At 47.8% G+C, this 17,053-nt stretch overlaps 1 protein-coding gene across 10 annotated transcripts in view; it reads right to left on the reverse strand.

Annotated features, from left to right (window-relative positions):
* Positions 1 to 220: 220 nt before the first annotated feature.
* ACLY (ATP citrate lyase) overlaps positions 221 to 17,053 on the reverse strand; it is a 48,358-nt gene continuing 31,525 nt past the window's right edge. For all 10 annotated transcript variants that reach the window (XM_042917219.1, XM_042917218.1, XM_042917217.1 and 7 more), the window contains 11 exons: positions 15,433 to 15,514; positions 13,925 to 14,035; positions 9,244 to 9,371; positions 8,452 to 8,545; positions 6,126 to 6,280; positions 4,489 to 4,639; positions 4,146 to 4,289; positions 2,898 to 3,011; positions 2,457 to 2,539; positions 1,875 to 1,951; positions 221 to 1,218 (listed from right to left, as the gene is read on the reverse strand). In XM_042917219.1, coding sequence (XP_042773153.1) covers positions 1,124 to 1,218; positions 1,875 to 1,951; positions 2,457 to 2,539; positions 2,898 to 3,011; positions 4,146 to 4,289; positions 4,489 to 4,639; positions 6,126 to 6,280; positions 8,452 to 8,545; positions 9,244 to 9,371; positions 13,925 to 14,035; positions 15,433 to 15,514 — 1,234 coding nt within the window. In that variant the 3' untranslated portion in view covers positions 221 to 1,123. The remainder of the gene's footprint in view (positions 1,219 to 1,874; positions 1,952 to 2,456; positions 2,540 to 2,897; positions 3,012 to 4,145; positions 4,290 to 4,488; positions 4,640 to 6,125; positions 6,281 to 8,451; positions 8,546 to 9,243; positions 9,372 to 13,924; positions 14,036 to 15,432; positions 15,515 to 17,053) is intronic.

Raw genomic sequence — 17,053 nt, forward strand, 5'->3', positions numbered from 1 at the left:
TTTTTAGTAATCTCTACACCCAACATGGGGCTCGAACCCACGAACCCAAGATCCAGTTGCATGCTCCACCTACTGAGCCAGCCAGGGCCCCCCTGAGCAGGGGGGTTGAAGCTAGTGTTTTGATGAGTTCTGTGTGTGTGTAGAGATGGATGAACATTTTTAAAATGACATGTAGTGAAACAATTAGCACCGTTCAGAGGAATGCAGAGGAAAGGATATGGATGGCATGAGACAGTAGTGTGTCTTTATTGTTACTATATAGTTTATTGAAACCAAACTGATAATACAGAGAAGAGACTGAGCTGGCAGCTGCCAGAATCTTGCTGGATTATAGATGCAAACTGGCTGGAGACGAGTCCTTGAACCCACACTTCATTAGCAGACTGATAAATCAGTTGCATAAATACAGAGGACATAGAACACGTAACATTTCACAGCTTTTTTTTTTTGCTTTGCGTTTCCATTTTAAACATATGTATGTTACAACTTTACATTTTAAATTACTACTCCACATGTTTTGTGACAATGGCTAAGGATGCAACGGCCCCATCCCCCTGACATAAACAGAGTTTGGTCTGCAACATAGAACATTACAGTGAGATACCAAACAAACCCTTAACACATAACATACAAAAAGATCTTTAAAAATCAGATTAACACAATGTTCTTCAGGTTATATGAGGAGGAAAGGAAAGTGGGAAAATAAGACATTAGGGATGCTTTAAACTGACAGTACCTTGAGGTCTTAAAAGTTTCATTCTCTTCCTCCAAGGGAAAAAAATTTTAACTAAAGGAAAAAAGAAAGCAACGTCATAACACCCTACAATGAGGAACAATATCCTTACAGTGCTTAGATGCTTCCATATAATAAATACAGCAGGTAGCAGAGCAAAGGTCACAAGTATTGGCTTGGTTTTTATTTCTATGCTTATAAAAAAAGTACTAAGCTTCCTGGTGTGGAATGAACAGTGTTAGCCTGTGGGTGTCATCAGTGCCTGTACACCAGCAGCTGTTTACATTCCAGGCCCGTTTTCTAGCAAGCTCCAGTGCCAGCCGTGTGCACGCTACTTCCCAGGGGATGAGTTCTTGTCTTCACTTCACTGACATATGGTTCCGGGCTCAGTTACATGCTCATGTGTTCCGGAAGAACATATGAAATATCATCCCAAGGGTGACGATACAGCCCCTGCTTCAGCCTCTTCTGATCGAGATAGTGTCCTGAAATGGGGCAAAGGCATCTTTTTGTTAAGAGTTGGTGAGTAGTCGGGGGCGCCAGGGTGGCTCAGTTGCTTAGGCCTCCAACTTCGGCTCAGGTCATGATCTCGCGGTTCCTGAGTTCGAGCCCCACGTCAGGCTCTGTGCTGACCGCTTGGAGCCTGGAGCCTGCTTCAGATTCTGTGTCTCCCTCTCTCTCTCTGCCCCTCCCCCGCCCTCTGTCTCTCTCTCTTTCTCTCTCTTTCTTTCAAAAATAAACAAACAAACAAACAAACAAAAAGAGAGTTGGTGAGAGATCTGCTAAAAGTTTGGCGAGGGGGAGAAGATGAGGACAGAAAATCTAATACAAAAAAAATGAGGAAGTAAATCCAGATCCAACACATAAGCGGATACCAGCCTGGCTAAAAGGCAACTGTGGGATTTCATTCTGTTTTCCTGGACTAGCAATCAGCCATTTCCAAGAACAAAGGAACCATGGAATGAATATAAAGGGGGAAGTTAAAGTAAGAAAGGAAGGATTAGAAACAATGATGAAGATCATGTGACATCTTTCTAGTAGAAACTTGCCACCCAGGTGTTACAGCAGAACCATTGGGGGGGGGGGGGGGGCTGGGGCAGGGACCAAACCAAACTCTTAATAACAACAACTACCAACTCACCAATGAAGCCCATACTCCTTCCCAGCACAAAGATGCCATTGAGGGCTCCAATGTCAATATATTCATCAGCTTCCTCCCTGCAAACACACAATCAACTTGTGGTTTTAAAACAGCTCACATGGCCCCCTCCCCTCCTCCCCACAGACAGTACGACTTCTGCCGAGGAACGAGAAAGTAGATCTCTTTGGTATCAAAGGAGAAAAAGGGTGCTCTGGGTGGTAGGACTACAGACAATTTTTGTTTTCTTCTTTATACCTCTCCATACTTTCTAAATCCTCTGTAATGAGCATGTATTGCTTTCAGAACTGGAAGGAAACCACAAGCAAGCATCAATAAATGTAAAGAAGAAGAAAATGGGTGGCTTAATCGAAGTGTCCAACTTCAGCTCATGTCATGATCTCACAGTTTGTGAGTTTGAGTCACACATCAGGCTCTGCTTGGAGTGTTGTCTCCTTCTCTCTCTCTCTCTCTGCCTCTGTCCAACACGCTCAATGTCTGTCTGTCTCTTATTTATTTAAATCAATCAATCAATGAATCAATCAATCAATAAATAAAGTAGAAGAAAATGACCACAGAGCTCACCGAGTGAAGGACCCACAGTTTCTAAGCATGTCTACAAAGGCAACTCCGATGAAACCGTCTACGTTCAGGATAAGATTTGGTTTCTGGGAAGGCAAAAAATTCAAAGCACTTATCATCATTTCTCATTTTTTCTTTGTAATTTTCCACAATTACTACTAGTAATAGAACTACAAATTCTGACCACAATTTAAAAACCTCCCACTAAAACATCATAGCTGGTTAGGAAAGAAAGAGTCAGTTCAATTCCCAATGTCTAGTAAAGGACCCAACACCTAGTTGACAGTATGTATTTGTTGAACTTAGTAGTACAACAGAAATAAAATTTCCCAGAACACCAGATTTGATTTTGGCTGCACAATCAGAAGCTAGGCTGGCTCTTGTTTTCCCCAAGAAATTCACCCACAACAATGAATTGGGAATTAGGGATATTTTCTCTTTTACCTTCGAGGTGGTAATCTTCTCGACTTCCAGCGCATAGTCAAGCAGGGGGGTGGCAGGGAAGTGCTGTTTGACATAATCTTTGAGGATCTGCACTCGCATGTCTGGGTTGTTTATCTAGAAAGTGACCCAAAGTTACAGAGGAACCCACCCTGACACTGCCATTAAGAGACCTGTTGGGGGCGCCTGGGTGGCTCAGTCAGTTAAGCGTCCCACTCTTGGTTTCAGGTCGTGATCTCGCTCAGGTCGTGATCTCACGGATCATGGGTTCAAGCCCCGCACTGGGCTCCGCACTGACAGTGCAGAGCCTGCTTCAGATTCTCGCTCGCTCTCTCTCTCTCTCTCTGCTCCTCCCACACACTCTCTCAAAATAAATAAATAAACTTAAAAAAAAAAAAAGACATGTTTGTGCTCCTGCCACAGACGGACACAAATGTTTATATTTTATCCAGGAGGTGTGTTTTAGGTACCTGATCCATGTGTCTTGATTCCATGCAGCACAGATTATGACCCTGCTGTAGGGCTTAAGGTTTCTAAAGTCCTCTTGAATCTCACTTGACCCTCAAAACAAACTGTAGGTTCTCCCTTTTGTGTTACAGACAAGGAACTGAGACCTGGAGATGTTAACTGAGTTCAACAACAGGCCTCGGTTTAAGCAGCAGGGGGCTTGGGGCTCACCTACTCTCCGACCAAAAGTCTTAGGTTCTAGCCACGAACCATGCTGCCCAAGAGTTCAGTGGCCCCGGCCTCCTCCAGCTGTAACAAAGTTCTACAGAGTTCTTAGTTTTTAGACTGGCAAGCACTTGTTGGCGTGGGGCAGCAAAGCACCCCTGAAATCTCAAGAAAAGCTCTGCGCCTGCACCATCTGCTAAGAGACCCACACTAAACCATAATTGGTCAGTGGGGCAGGGAAGTGGTTCAGATGACAGCCAACTCCCAACACCCAGTTCCCAAGCAGATAGCACTGCTCCAGTCCACGGCACAGGGCCTCTTTCAGACAGAACATCACACTTATACTGCCACGCTCAGGCTTCTACGTTCCTTCCTTTCTGGAGTCCATACTGACGTGGTTCTAATGGAAAGCTGTTTAAAGGCATTCTGCATTATAATGGAAAAACAGCTGCCTGATCTTTGACATCTGTCAACACAGCCAAAGCTTTGCACATTGAGAGTCAAGGGCCTGGGTGTTCCCCACTAAAATAATGCCTCCACCTGCATGCAGGTCAGTCCTTAAGGAGAGCCACGACTTACCGATTTCACTCGGTGACCAATGCCCATAATCAGCTTTCCTTCCTTCTTCATCTTGTTCACAAACTCCATGGGGATAATGCCGCTGTCAAAGGCTTTGCTGAACATCTTGGCGGCTGCATCCAGGGCACCCCCAAACCGGTCCCCCTGCAGGATAAGCAAGCCCACATGCCCTGAGCTGGAAGAGACTCCCTCAGCTTCGCAGACCGATCCAGCATGCCCTGAACCGCCCCAGCACGGGGTTTTACACTCTGAGGCTCCTTCTAGGACCCTGTGACAGCCAAGTGCATGTCAGCATAACCATGTGTCCCCTGAGGATCTCACCTCCCAGGAGGCCAGTACTCACAATAGTGAGCAGCCCCGAGGTGAGGCTGGAAACCAGGTCCTTCCCAGCCCGAGCACAGATGATGGTGTTGTGAGCCCCAGACACGGCTGGCCCATGATCCGCCGTCACCATCAGGCACATCTCAATGAACTGGCAGGCATACTTGGGCAACCTAGAGTGGGAGGAAAGGGGCACTAAGACGAGGGTTGGAACAGAGGCGAGCCGCTGAACAGGAGCTACGCTGACCCACAAAGCCAAGCACCTGCTGGCTCCCATGTCTATTACTATATCAAGCAACTCTAGAGGCAAAAACCTCCAATTCTTGAGCAGCTCCTAACTTACTGATAGCAAATACTGTTTTAAAAAAAAATTTTTTTTTTTTAACGTTTATTTATTTTTGAGACAGAGCATGAACAGGGGACGGGCAGAGAGAGAGGGAGACACAGAATCTGAAACAGGTTCCAGGCTCTGAGCTGTCAGCACAGAGCCCGACGCGGGGCTCTAACTCACAGACTGTGAGATCATGACCTGAGCTGAAGTCAGACACTCAACCGACCAAGCCACCCAGGCGCCCCAGCAAATACTGCTTTTAATACAGAGTTAGCCACTGGGGGTTGACAATCTCTTCTTTAGACAATGGCTTCCAGCATGAGTCGTTGCAACAGAATTTAACCTGTACTTGTGACTTCCTTCTACGTGCCATACGGAGAAGTGAGACTCCTGTCCCTTTCCCAGTGTAGGAAGCCCCAGGTCTCCTGCAGTGTTCAACCTCTCAACTGATGATTAGGAACGAAGTCTGGGGGCGCCTGGGTGGCTCAGTTGGTTAAGTGTCCGACTTTGGCTCAAGTCATGATCTTACAATTCGTGGGTTCGAGCCCCACGTCGGGCTCTGCACTGACAGCTCGGAGCCTGAAGCCTGCTTTCTGTGTCTCTGTCTCTGCCCCTCCCGCCCCCAAAATGAAGAAACACTTAAAAATTAAAAAAAAAAATGAAGTCTGGAGATATAGGAATGCAAGAACAGACAGGGAAATCTGCAGAGGTGTTACAACGCCATGAACTTCTCCCAGGAAGGGCCCAAAACTGGGCCAAGAACTATCTCTGCAGCTGAGGGCATGACACAAACCAAGACATTGGGCAGAGCCCAAGGCCACCCCAAGCCAGGGCTCTGTGAATTAAGTATTATTCACTGGCCCCCTTGCCCAGCTGTCAGTCCCAGGGGAGGGCTGTGTTTGGGAGTTGCAGAGAAACCAATTTATTCTAACACTCAGGCTGATAAGAGAGACAACCTAATATAAGGTACTTCATGCCTATTTAGCAACTCTATCAGGCCTGCACTCTGAGCTACCAGACCCATCCAGACCTCTCTCAAGAGGCCTACATTTACTCTTATTTCTTTAAGAGCGCCAAGGACAGGGGCTGATCCAAGATCCCTGATGAGGTCACTGCTTTCTACATAGTTGAGACTGGCCTTTCTGTCCTTGGAAGACCTAGGAACAGCCAGTATCTCTTCTGGCCTTGCAATTGATCTGTGGCCATAAAGATTAGTCCTGGACGTATTCCCCAAGGCTACCCACCCCCCACTCCCTTTGCAGGGGAAAATCCTTAACTCTGAGTCAAAGATGGCAGTGTCCAGCCATCTTCTGACCTCCATGCCTCACCTTCTCTGGAACCAGAGGAGGCCGAGGACCCCGCCAATGCCCATCTCTTCCTTGAAGACCTCGGTGATGGGCATGCCCGCATAGATGAGCTCCTGTCCTCGCTCGTCACAGATGCTGGTCATGAATGAGGCAGGTTTGCGGATCAAGCCCAGCTCCTGAGCAAAGATGGGGGCAGGGGGAAGCAGCACGATATGACCACAGAGATTCTTCCAGAACTGCCTCACTGTCTGCACTGCCAGAACCAAAGTGTTCCAGGTACCGACGCTCAAACTCCTCCCAAGAAAGAAGCACAAAAACCCTTTCGTTGTATCATTTCAGTCATAGAATATAGGAGTGCCATGCGCGATTTCCACCCACAGGTTCATTTTCGCCTCACAAAGATGTCCCAGCAGAAGCCAACCCAAACTCACCCGGCTTAGAAATGCAAGCATGAATCTGAAGGGAAATTTTTCTAGCACTCCACGTTCAGCTGCCAAGCCCCCACCTAAACGTAATGAGCAGGGGGCTGTGCAAATAGGGGATTCCCTCAAGATGTCCTTCACCCGGGGGAAGGGACTGAGCTGAACTTCCAGCTTCCAGAGTTGGGGTACCATGGGAACATCGTTGCCAACTCTGCATAAGCCCATTTCTCCAATTATCCCTGATCAATTTTCATTGTAAAATGCCTTTCTGCCTTAGTGTTTGTCAGTTTAAGGGCCATCTGTCTGGCCTTTCTCCACTTTTATCTATATATAGACACATGGAGAAATACATAAAGTGTTTTTGTGTACATAGGTTTTTCATAATCGTGATATACTATCTCATAATACTCCATTTACTCAATGAATCTGAGCTCCATAAATGTAGGCACATACATAGATCTGGTTCATTCCTTTTAACTGCTGTATGATATCCTATCCTATGGCAAAACCACAAGTTAGCCGTTCTTCCGCTGATAACCATCAGGTGGAAAAATCTTGAACACATTTCTGTGAATGTGCGAGCACTTCCCTGAAATAGCTTTCTAGATAGGAATTACGCCATCAGGTGTGAGCACTTCTTTTCTTTTCTTTTTTTAGTAATCTCTACACCTAACCCGGGGCTTGAACTCACAAGTATCAGGTCAAGAGTCGCACACTCCACCAACAGACACAGCCAGGCACTCCAGGTGCCAGCGCTCTGAAATCTGATATTACCCAATGGCCTTTCAGAAAGGGTGGTGCCAAGTTCCACACCCACCTTCAAGGAACAAACGCACAAAGTTCCTCACACCCATACAAACACAACATATTATCAAAGAACTGTTTTCTTTGTTGACCTCAAAAGGGGAAAACTGGTATCACAGCTTTTACTTTGGCACCTTCTTATAATGAGTGAGACTGAGCATTTTTTCAGGTTGAAAGGCCATTTCCTACCCATTTTTGTAGTGGTCTTTTAAAAACTGATTTCAGGGGCACTTGGGTGGCTAAGTTGGTTAAGCGTCCGAACATCAGCTCAGGTCACGATCTCCGTTTGTGAGTTCGAGCCCCACATCGGGCTTGCTGCCGTCAGCACAGGGCCCGCTTTGGATCTTCTGCTCCCTTCTGTCCCTCCCCGCTCCTGCTCCTGCTCTCTTTCAAAAATAAATAAAACATTGGGGTGCCTGGGTGGCTCAGTTGGTTAAGCGTCCAACTTCGGCTCAGGTCATGATCTCACAGTTTGTGAGTTCGAGCCCCACGTCGGGCTCTGTGCTGACAGCTCAGAGCCTGGAGCCTGCTTGGGATTCTGTGTCTCCCTCTCTCTCTGCCCCTCCCCACTCATGGTCTGTCTGTCTTAAAAATAAATAAAACATTTTTTAAAAATAAATAAATAAAACATTAAAAATAAATAAATAAACAAATAAAAACTGATCTGATCTCAGAGAGTTCTCGTGTACTTCGAACATTAGCTCTTCATCTCTGCCGCTTAGATAAGCAGGCAGAGTAGACACTCTACTTCACCCAGAAACCCCTCAGCAAGTGCAAACAACTCTAGGGGGCATTGTCTGTCCTCAGCCCCCATTTCCAACCAGGCCACAAGGCTGTGGGACATACATGCTGCCCTTCGCCCTCTTGGGCCCTGTATCTGTTTTACCCGTTGGTCAGAAGGGGCCAGCTCACAAGCTCCAGGACACAAGGAGGGTCTGGAATCAAAGAATACTTGCTGTGGGTTTTTTCTAATCTATGCCCTTGGAGTAGAGCTGCCGTCGGGGGCATGGTTTGGAGGCCAGAGCAGTGATTACAGGGTTGCCCCCAGCTAGTAGGGCAGGGCCTGGTTTCCAGGGACTGCAGCCAAATCAACAGGAAACCCACCCCTCAGCGTCACCTACCCTGGCCCAGGAGTAGTCCATTGGCACCGTTGGAGGCGGCACCTCCTGAGCAGGTACGATGACTCCTTTGGCCACAAGATCTTCGTACACAGACCTGAGAGGCGGGGGAAGGCAAGGAGAGAAGACATCCATGTGCATTTTATGCTTCTGGGCTCTTCTAAGCCATCCTAGGAACGTTGCTCCATCTAACCCCAAAACTCCAGGTTTCCTAGCTTTGTAGCCCCTCCTGGCAATGCCCTACACCAGGTGGATTCCTACAGACCAAATGAAAACAGGTTCTGGCCAAGACTCTCCCCCACCCCCACACCCAACCCCATGGGGCTTTATAGAAAGCTGAATCTGGAGGCCAAGGAAGGACAGAGGGGAGGAAGGAGAAGACACAATGGGTAGCCATTGTTTATCAATCGATTAGGGCTGACACTTTCTAAATGTTTCTATGCTCATCTCTTATTTAAGGGACAGCTAAGTAGGTAGGCTCAGAAAGCGAACATGTTTTAATAGCAGTCTGAATGGCCTGTAACTGCTGTGCCTACAAACAAAACAAAAACCAAAAAGAGGGTAAAGATTTCAGACTATCTCAACAGTTACACTCCACACCTAACACCTCTAACACTCCAGCACGCTGACACACTGTCACCTCTGTGTCACAGCAGTTGCTATCCTGGGGGGGGGGGGGGGGGGGCAAGGGGGAAGGGGGTGTTCTGGAAAGGGAACCGGAGGGGGGGGGGAAGGGGGAAGGGGGTGTTCTGGAAAGGGAACCGGAGGCTGGTGTCCTCCCCACGGTCCACTCACTGGATGATTTCTCCCAGTTCATCGAAGCTTGGGGGCACAAACACCCCTGCCTCCTTCAAAGCCTGGTTCTTGGCTACTGCAGTTTCAGAAGCCTGGTTGGCACAAGCTCCGGCATGGCCAAACTGTACCTGGAAGGCAACGGGGAGCAGCTTTTACCCAGCTTGTGAATCCCTCCGGGGAAAGGCCACAAAGGCTCCGGAATGTCGGTACCGATTACAGGCCGGACCCTGTTAAACACTCTATAGTGAATCGCCTCATTCAAGCCTCACACAGGCTCACTCAACAGGGACGCCAAATAACGCTCGATTTACAGAAGAGGAAACTGAGGCACCAAGAAGTTCAGGAGCTTACTGAGGGTCACACCGCTGGTGTGTATCAGAGCCAGAACACAAAGCCTGGCGGCCCAACTCCACAAACACCTGCACTCAGCTCCCCCTGCCCCCCTGGCAGCGGTTGAGGGGGAGGATGGAGAACGGCTGGTAGTTGTGAACCACTGTGAGAAGTGAAGGCGCAGGCTGGCAACCACAGTTGAGCTGATCCTCACAAACAGGATCTGATTGTCCTGCACATACTTTGTATAAAATAAGTCCAATAAAAATAAAAATTCTCACGTAAAAGTACAAATTCCTAGCTTTTTTTTTTTTTTTTAAGTTAATTTTTTTTTTTTACGTTTATTTATTTTTGGGACAGAGAGAGACAGAGCATGAATGGGGGAGGGGCAGAGAGAGAGGGAGACACAGAATCGGAAGCAGGATCCAGGCTCTGAGCCATCAGCCCAGAGCCTGACGTGGGGCTCGAACTCACGGACCGCAAGATAGTGACCTGAGCTAAAGTTGGGCGCTTAACCGACTGAGCCACCCAGGCGCCCCCTAGATTCTTTTTAAAAAGTCACATTGTGGAGGGGCACCTGGGTGGCTCAGTCAGTTAAGCATCTGGCTTCAGCTCAGGTCATGATCTCACGGTTCATGAGTTCAAGCCCCGGTTCATGAGTTCAAGCCCCGTGTTGGGCTCTGTGCCAGCTTGGAGCTTGGAGCCTGCTTCAGATTCTGTGTCTCCCTCTCTCTCTGCCCCTCCCCTGCTAGAGCTGTCTCTCTCTCAAAAATAAACAAACATTTAAAAAAATATATTAAAAAGTTTTTTTTCTAAGTCAGATTGTGGGGTGCCTAGCTGGCTTAATCCATGGACCATGCCACTCTTGATCTTGGGTCATGAGTTCAAGGCCCATGATGGGGGCAGAGTACTTAAAAAATAAAATGGTTTTTAAAAATAAAAATAAATAAATAAATAAATAGTCAGATCGTGCACCACCAGGTCTATATTCCCACAGGGCAACAATCACCTGGAGCCGATAAGCAATGCCCCCTTCTGCCTGAGCGCACAGTGAGGTAAACTCTAAGCCCAAGGGCACAGGGGGTGACTGGCTACGGGAAGGGAGCAACAGGGAAGAGAAAACCAACGCGAAGAGCTAAGTAATTGTGTCTTTGACCACGCAATGGGGAAAATGAGGTAACGACATGAGATGTACTACAAAGCCCCAGTCAGGGTGGGGGGAGGCAGGTAATCATAAAAATATTTAATCTGTTTGAATAACTACATCCACTCACTCTTCTATGTGCTTTACTCGCTTCATCTTTCGGTAGCTACGGCTACTTCCAATAAGAAAAGAAACAAAAGTGGTAAATATAAGAGGTAAAGTAACCTGCCCAAGGCCACACAGGTAGGATATGGTAGCATCTGAAGTCAGGCAATATGGCCTCTCCCAGTGCTCTTACCCACTAGGCATAACAAAAGGGGCCTTAAGTGTTGAAAATCACTTCTGAACTACAGCTCTGGTTAGCAACACCCAACCCAAAAACGTATGCTTTAAATCGTAGGCTCCCAATGCATTCTTTATAGGACTGAACCTGCATGGTGGAAGGGGTGGGAAGGAAAAGAGATTCTATATGCAAACACATAGAAAATGCTGAGTTCAAGGAAGTTCAATAGGTTTAATTCTGAGATTCCTCAAAGCTAAAATCAAAGTTTTAAAAAGGGAGATTACACTACATATTCATAATTTATAGAAGCTCCCCTTTCTGGTTGGTTTTTGTTTTGAGGACCACTGCTACTGGACCGGTGTTCTATGGAACACAGTTCTGAAAAGTGCCACCTCGCCAATACCCCTGGTCTCTACTCCCATTGCCCAGTTCTGAATTCTGTCTTCCTGAGGAGCGACTCTGCTTGCCAACATGTGGAGATTTTGTTGTATACCTATCTTACCTCCTCTACAGGGCAGAAAGTTCTGCAAGGTCATGTGACCTGTTTAAGAAATCAAAAATCACTCATTAGCTGGGTAGTCACTGTACTATACTCCATTTGTATAGGCCTGAAATTTTGTAATGTTTTAAAAAATTAATTGAGGGATGCGTGGATGGCTTAGTCCATTAAGCATCTGACTCTTGGTTTTGGCTCAGGTCACAATCTCACAGTTTGTGAGTTCGAACCCCACAGAGGGCCCTGCACTGGCAGTGCAGAGCCTGCTTGGGCATTCTCTCTCTGCACCTCCCCAGCTTTTACTCACATGTGCTCTCTCTCTCTTAAAATTAACTTTTAAAAAATTAATGGAAAGGGGCGCCTGGGTGGCTCAGTCGGTTAAGCGTCCGACTTTCGCTTAGGTCATGATCTTGCGGTTTGTGAGTTCGAGCCCCACGTCAGGCTCTGTGCTGACAGCTCAGAGCCTGGAGCCTGCTTCGGATTCCGCGTCTCCCTCTCTCTCTGCCCCTCCCCTGCTCATGCTGTCTCTCTGTCTCAAAAATAAATAAAACATTAAAAAAAAAATTAATGGAAAAACAAAAATAAAACACCTTGAGGACCTGTCCTATCCCTGGGGTGATGAGCAGTGCCCAGCCAGAAACAGAAGAGTTAGGTCCTTGACCTCTTGGGGGTGTCCTCAGCATAGTAGGAGTAGGGAGGTGAAGGGCTGGTAATGGAGAGCTGGTTAAGAGAAACAATGCAGGGGGAGGGAGGAATTACTTTTGGCTGCTGAGGTGGAGAGGAAAACAGTCCAGAAGGATCATGAAGAGCTTCATGGAATAGGTGAATTAAAGAATGGAAACAAGTATCTGCTAAAACCTGCATGTGCCAGACCTTTCCAATTACTTTCTTTTAAAAAAAAATTTTTTTTTTTTTACATTGTATTTATTTTTGAGAGAGAGAGAGAGAGAGAGAGAGAGAGAGAGAGAGAACAAGTAGGGGAGGGGCAGAGAGAAGGAGACACAGAATCTGAAGCAGGCTCCAGGCTCTGAGCTGTCAGCACAGAGCCCGATTCGGGGCTTGAACCCATGAACCGTGAGATCACGACCTGAGCCAAAGTCAGTTGCTTAACCGACTGAGCCACCCAGGCGCCCCTCAATTACTTTCTTACGTAAGCCACACAACAACCCAGAATCAGCCCCATTTTACACCTTGAGAAACTGAGGCACGGAGAGGCCAAATGACCTGCCCTGGTCACACAGATCCACCTAGAGCTGATTCTAGCCTGTGAGAGTAGAGGTCACGTCTGAAAGACAGGCATGATTCTATGACCTGCCCCTTTCCTCTTATTTACTTGGGAAGAAAAAAAAAAAAAAACCTCGCACCATTAATACTTGATGTAACATATTCTTTCTATACCAACACATCAAGATCTACCTCATTCTTCTCCTGCCTGCCTGGGTTTCTATCACATGGCTGGCGCCAGGATGACATACCCTCTCCTGGCCAGCAGCATTCAGGCCGTTCCGCTTTCTGCCCTTACAACGTTGCGAGTATCCTTGCACGCATGCTGAAATATTTTTGCATGCAGACCCCGACGGTAAATCTGCAGGAACGGAACCGCTGGTTTGAAGGAGAGGAGCATTTTGCAACTACACAAATACTGCCCCTGTGACGTGGGTATGGAATATCAGAGGGGAAGGCAGGCATTCCAGGGAGAAAGAACAGGGTGACAGGCTTACTGGCAGGAAGGGTGGAGGGCTTCAGCGTAGGGATTATCACTGTTGCAGGAAGCCCTCTGGCCAACTATTATCTTCATCTGCACACAGCACTTATGGCCTCACACTCAGAGCCTGCCCAACTACTGATCACTCATCAAGGACAAGTGTTTGTTTCCTCGGTTTTGTCATCACTGGATGGGCCATCTTCGCGACAGAGGGTCCTGTGAGCTGGAGTACTGGGGCCGCAGCCTGGATTGCCATACTCAGCAGGAGCCAGGCGACCCGGGAGCATTTCTGTTGGATGCCGGTGACGAGCTGCACTCACTTTATGCCTCCAGGCACTTTCATGTACAGCCTCTCCCCACGCCCTGCCCCAGCAACGCGTCTGGGGTGCGTGCTCTCCCTCCTCTGTGTCCCTTTCGCTCAGCAAACTCCTTCTCAGTGCAAGCGTTACCTTCCCTGTGAAGCCATCTCAACTCCTCCAGACAGAAGTGTGCCCCACGCCAAGCAGGGACTCAGAGCCTTGTTCTGGCCTTAATCTGTTGACGACTGCCTCCCCCAACTGGATTTAACCTCCTAGAGAGCAGGACCCTGACCAGACCTTGCAGTAACCAAGCAAATAAATATGTTCATTGCAGGAACCAGCTGCTTAATGAGAGGACCACACGGTTCACCTCGAATGCCCCTCTTCGGCCTTCCTGTCCAGGAGTGACCTGTCCCGGCCGTACCTCAGAGGAGAACATGGTGGCACAGGTCCCAATGCACCAGCAGACCACGGGCTTGGTGATGCGTCCCTCCTTGATGCCCCGGCAGATCTTATATTCCTCAGTGCCCCCGATCTGCCAAGGAACAAAAAAAAGCCCATTAGTTAGTGGAACCCATCCAGAGTTGCTGTGGGCAGCACCGCAGCAGGAAAATCTGTTCCAAATCAGTCAGGGCTCAGAGGCACCAAGAGTCCTAACTGACAACTTGGCTAGAAAATGAAGAGATGCTGGCTTTGGTCAAATAATAGCCTGGAAAATTGAGATGGGGTGCAAGGAAGAGTTGTGAAAGGGCAGTGGGTACCCTCTGAAGTCCCTGATCTAACCACAATCTAATCTGATTGGATCTGACCTGCTCAGAGGCACAGGCAAGGACAGAGGTCCTAGGACTCTCTCAAACTAAAAAAGTACACTTCTGGGACACCTGAGTGGCTCAGTCAGTTCAGCATCCGACTCAGGTGGTTCAGGTCATGATCTCACAGTTCAGGAGTTCGAGCCCCATGTCGACTCTGTACTGACAGCTCAGAGCCTACAGCCTGCTTTAGATTCTGTCTCCCTTTCCCGCACCCCCCCACCATGGTGCTCCATCTCTCTCTCTCTCTCTCTCTCTCTCTCTCTCTCTCTCTCTCTCTCTCTTTCAAAAATAAACATAAAAAAGCAAACAAAAAAAAGTACACTTCTTACTCCAGCTATGCACTTCCCAAGAGACCAAGGCCAGCCAAAAGTTTCTTCTTTATGTTTTTATGTATTAAAAAAAAATTTTTTTTATGTTTATTTTTGAGAGAGAGAGGCTGGAGGAGGAGTAGAGTGAGGGAGACAAAGGATCTGAAGCAGACTCTGCATTGACAGCACAGAGCCTGATGCGGGGCTCGAACCCACAAACCCACAAACCGTGAGATCATGACCTGAGCCGAAGTCGGATGCCTAACCAACTGAGCCACCCAGGCACCCCCTATTGGCACTAAAATGTCTTGTGGCACCAAGAAGCAAGAACTTTTTCAGTGTTAACAGTGACAACCTCTAAGCCCCAGAGTGTAGGCAGGGAGCGGAATTACCAGGGACCGTCACTTTACGTTATATATAACCAGGGGCGCCTGGGTGGCTCAGTCAGTTAAGCATCTGACTCTTGGTTTTGGCTCAATTAGTGATCTCACAGTCATGAGTTTGGGCCACGCATCAAGTTGTGCTCACAGCATGGAGCCTGCTTCAGATCTTCTATCTCTCTCTCTCTCTCTCTCTGTCCCTCCCCTGCATGCGCATGTACTCTCTCTCTCAGATATAAATAAATGTTAAAAAAAAAAATTAAAAATCAATCAAACAAACAAAAAACAGGGGCTCAGGTCATGATCCCAGGGTCATGGGACTGAACTCCATGTTGGGCTCCATGCTGAGCGTGGAGCCTGCTTAGGTGTCTCTTTCCCTCTGCCCCCCTCCCCCGATCACAACCACTCTCTCTAAAGAAACCCAAAACTCACCTCTCCAAGAACCACAATCATTTTGACGCCTGGCGTGTCCTGGTAACGTAGCACGTGATCCATGAATGTTGAGCCAGGGTACCTGGTGACAGCAGAGAGAACACACGGGGTCAGGAGGCTCGGGGAGGTGTGTGTACATGTGTGGGAAGCATGCTAGTACCAGGAATGCTCTGAGGTTCTTCGTGAGTGTGGATGTCCGGTGAAGGCCCATAGATGCCTCAAGAATAACGGCGGGGGTGGGGAGGGTGGTAAGTAAATGAGGCACAAGGGAAGAGAAGGAGGGGAGGGGAGGTTGCTTGGCAGTAAGAGATGATTGGAGAGCACATGTTTGGGGGTTTTAAAATATGGCTGCAGGGCGCCTGGGTGGTTCAGTCAGTTGAGCGTCTGACTCTTGATTTCAGCTCAGGTCATGATCCCAGGGTCATGGGATCGAGCCCCATGTCAGGATCTGAGCTAAGCGTGAAGACTGCTTCAGATTCTCTTTCTTTCCCTCTCCCTCTCTGCCCTTCCCTCCTGCTCGCATGTTCTCTCTAAAATAATAACTAAATAAAATATGGCTGCAAATTCTTTTAAGAAGGTAGAACCTCATGCTTCTCTTGAATACGGGTCAGACTTGATTATTAGCTTCTAATAAACAAAATGTGGCAGAAGCGATTCTAGGACAGTGACTTCCATGGCAGGGTTATAAAGACTAGCTTGTCTGGCACTCTGTCTTGAACTGCTCACTCTGGGGGATGCTGGCCATTATGTCCTGAGGACATTAAGCAGCCTATGGAGAAGCCCACAGAGAAGAACCACCTTACCAGCCCTGTGGATGAGCGACGTCCACCTCGGGCCCGCCGTCAGCATCGCTGACACCTCACACATCACTGCAACCCACCCCTCCCCCACGCCAGAAATGCCCACTTGAGCTGCCCTGAATCCTGACCCACGGAAACTATAAGGACAAATGTGGGGTTTTCTTGTTGTTTCAAACCTTTATTCTAGAGACAGAGGGGGGTTGATCCCATGACCCTGGAATCATGACCTGAGCTGAGATCAAGAGTCGGACACTCGACTAACTGAGCCTCCCAGATGTCCCACGAGTGTTTTATTATAGTTTGAAGTCACTTGGTTTGCATGATTTTCTTCGAACACAGCAATAGATAATACAGTGTGCCACCTGATGTCCCAGGATTGGCAGGCTATTGCTAGGTCTATATATAGGTCCATATACATAGTTGACCCTTGAGCAATGTGGGCGTTAGGAACGCTAACCCCCACCACATGCAGTTGAAAATCAAACTATAACTTCTGACTCCCCAAAAACTTAACTACTAATAGCCTATTCTTTTTTTTTTTTTAATATTTATTTTTGAGAGAGCGAGAGACAGAGAGCGAGCAGGGGAGGGGCAGAAAGAGAGGGAGACACAGAATCTGAAGCAGGCTCCAGGCTCTCAGCTGTCAGCACAGAGCCCAACACCAGGCCCGAACCCATGAACTATGAGATCATGACCTGAGCCAAAGTCAGATGCTTAACTGACTGAGCCACCCAGGAGCCCCCTAATAGCCTGTTCTTAAAGATTTTTTTTTTAAGTTTCTTTATTTAAGAGAGGCAGAGACAGCATGAGTAAGGGAGGGG

This window comes from Panthera leo, chromosome E1 (assembly GCF_018350215.1).
Source record: "Panthera leo isolate Ple1 chromosome E1, P.leo_Ple1_pat1.1, whole genome shotgun sequence".
In the NCBI taxonomy this organism is placed as follows: domain Eukaryota; kingdom Metazoa; phylum Chordata; class Mammalia; order Carnivora; family Felidae; genus Panthera; species Panthera leo.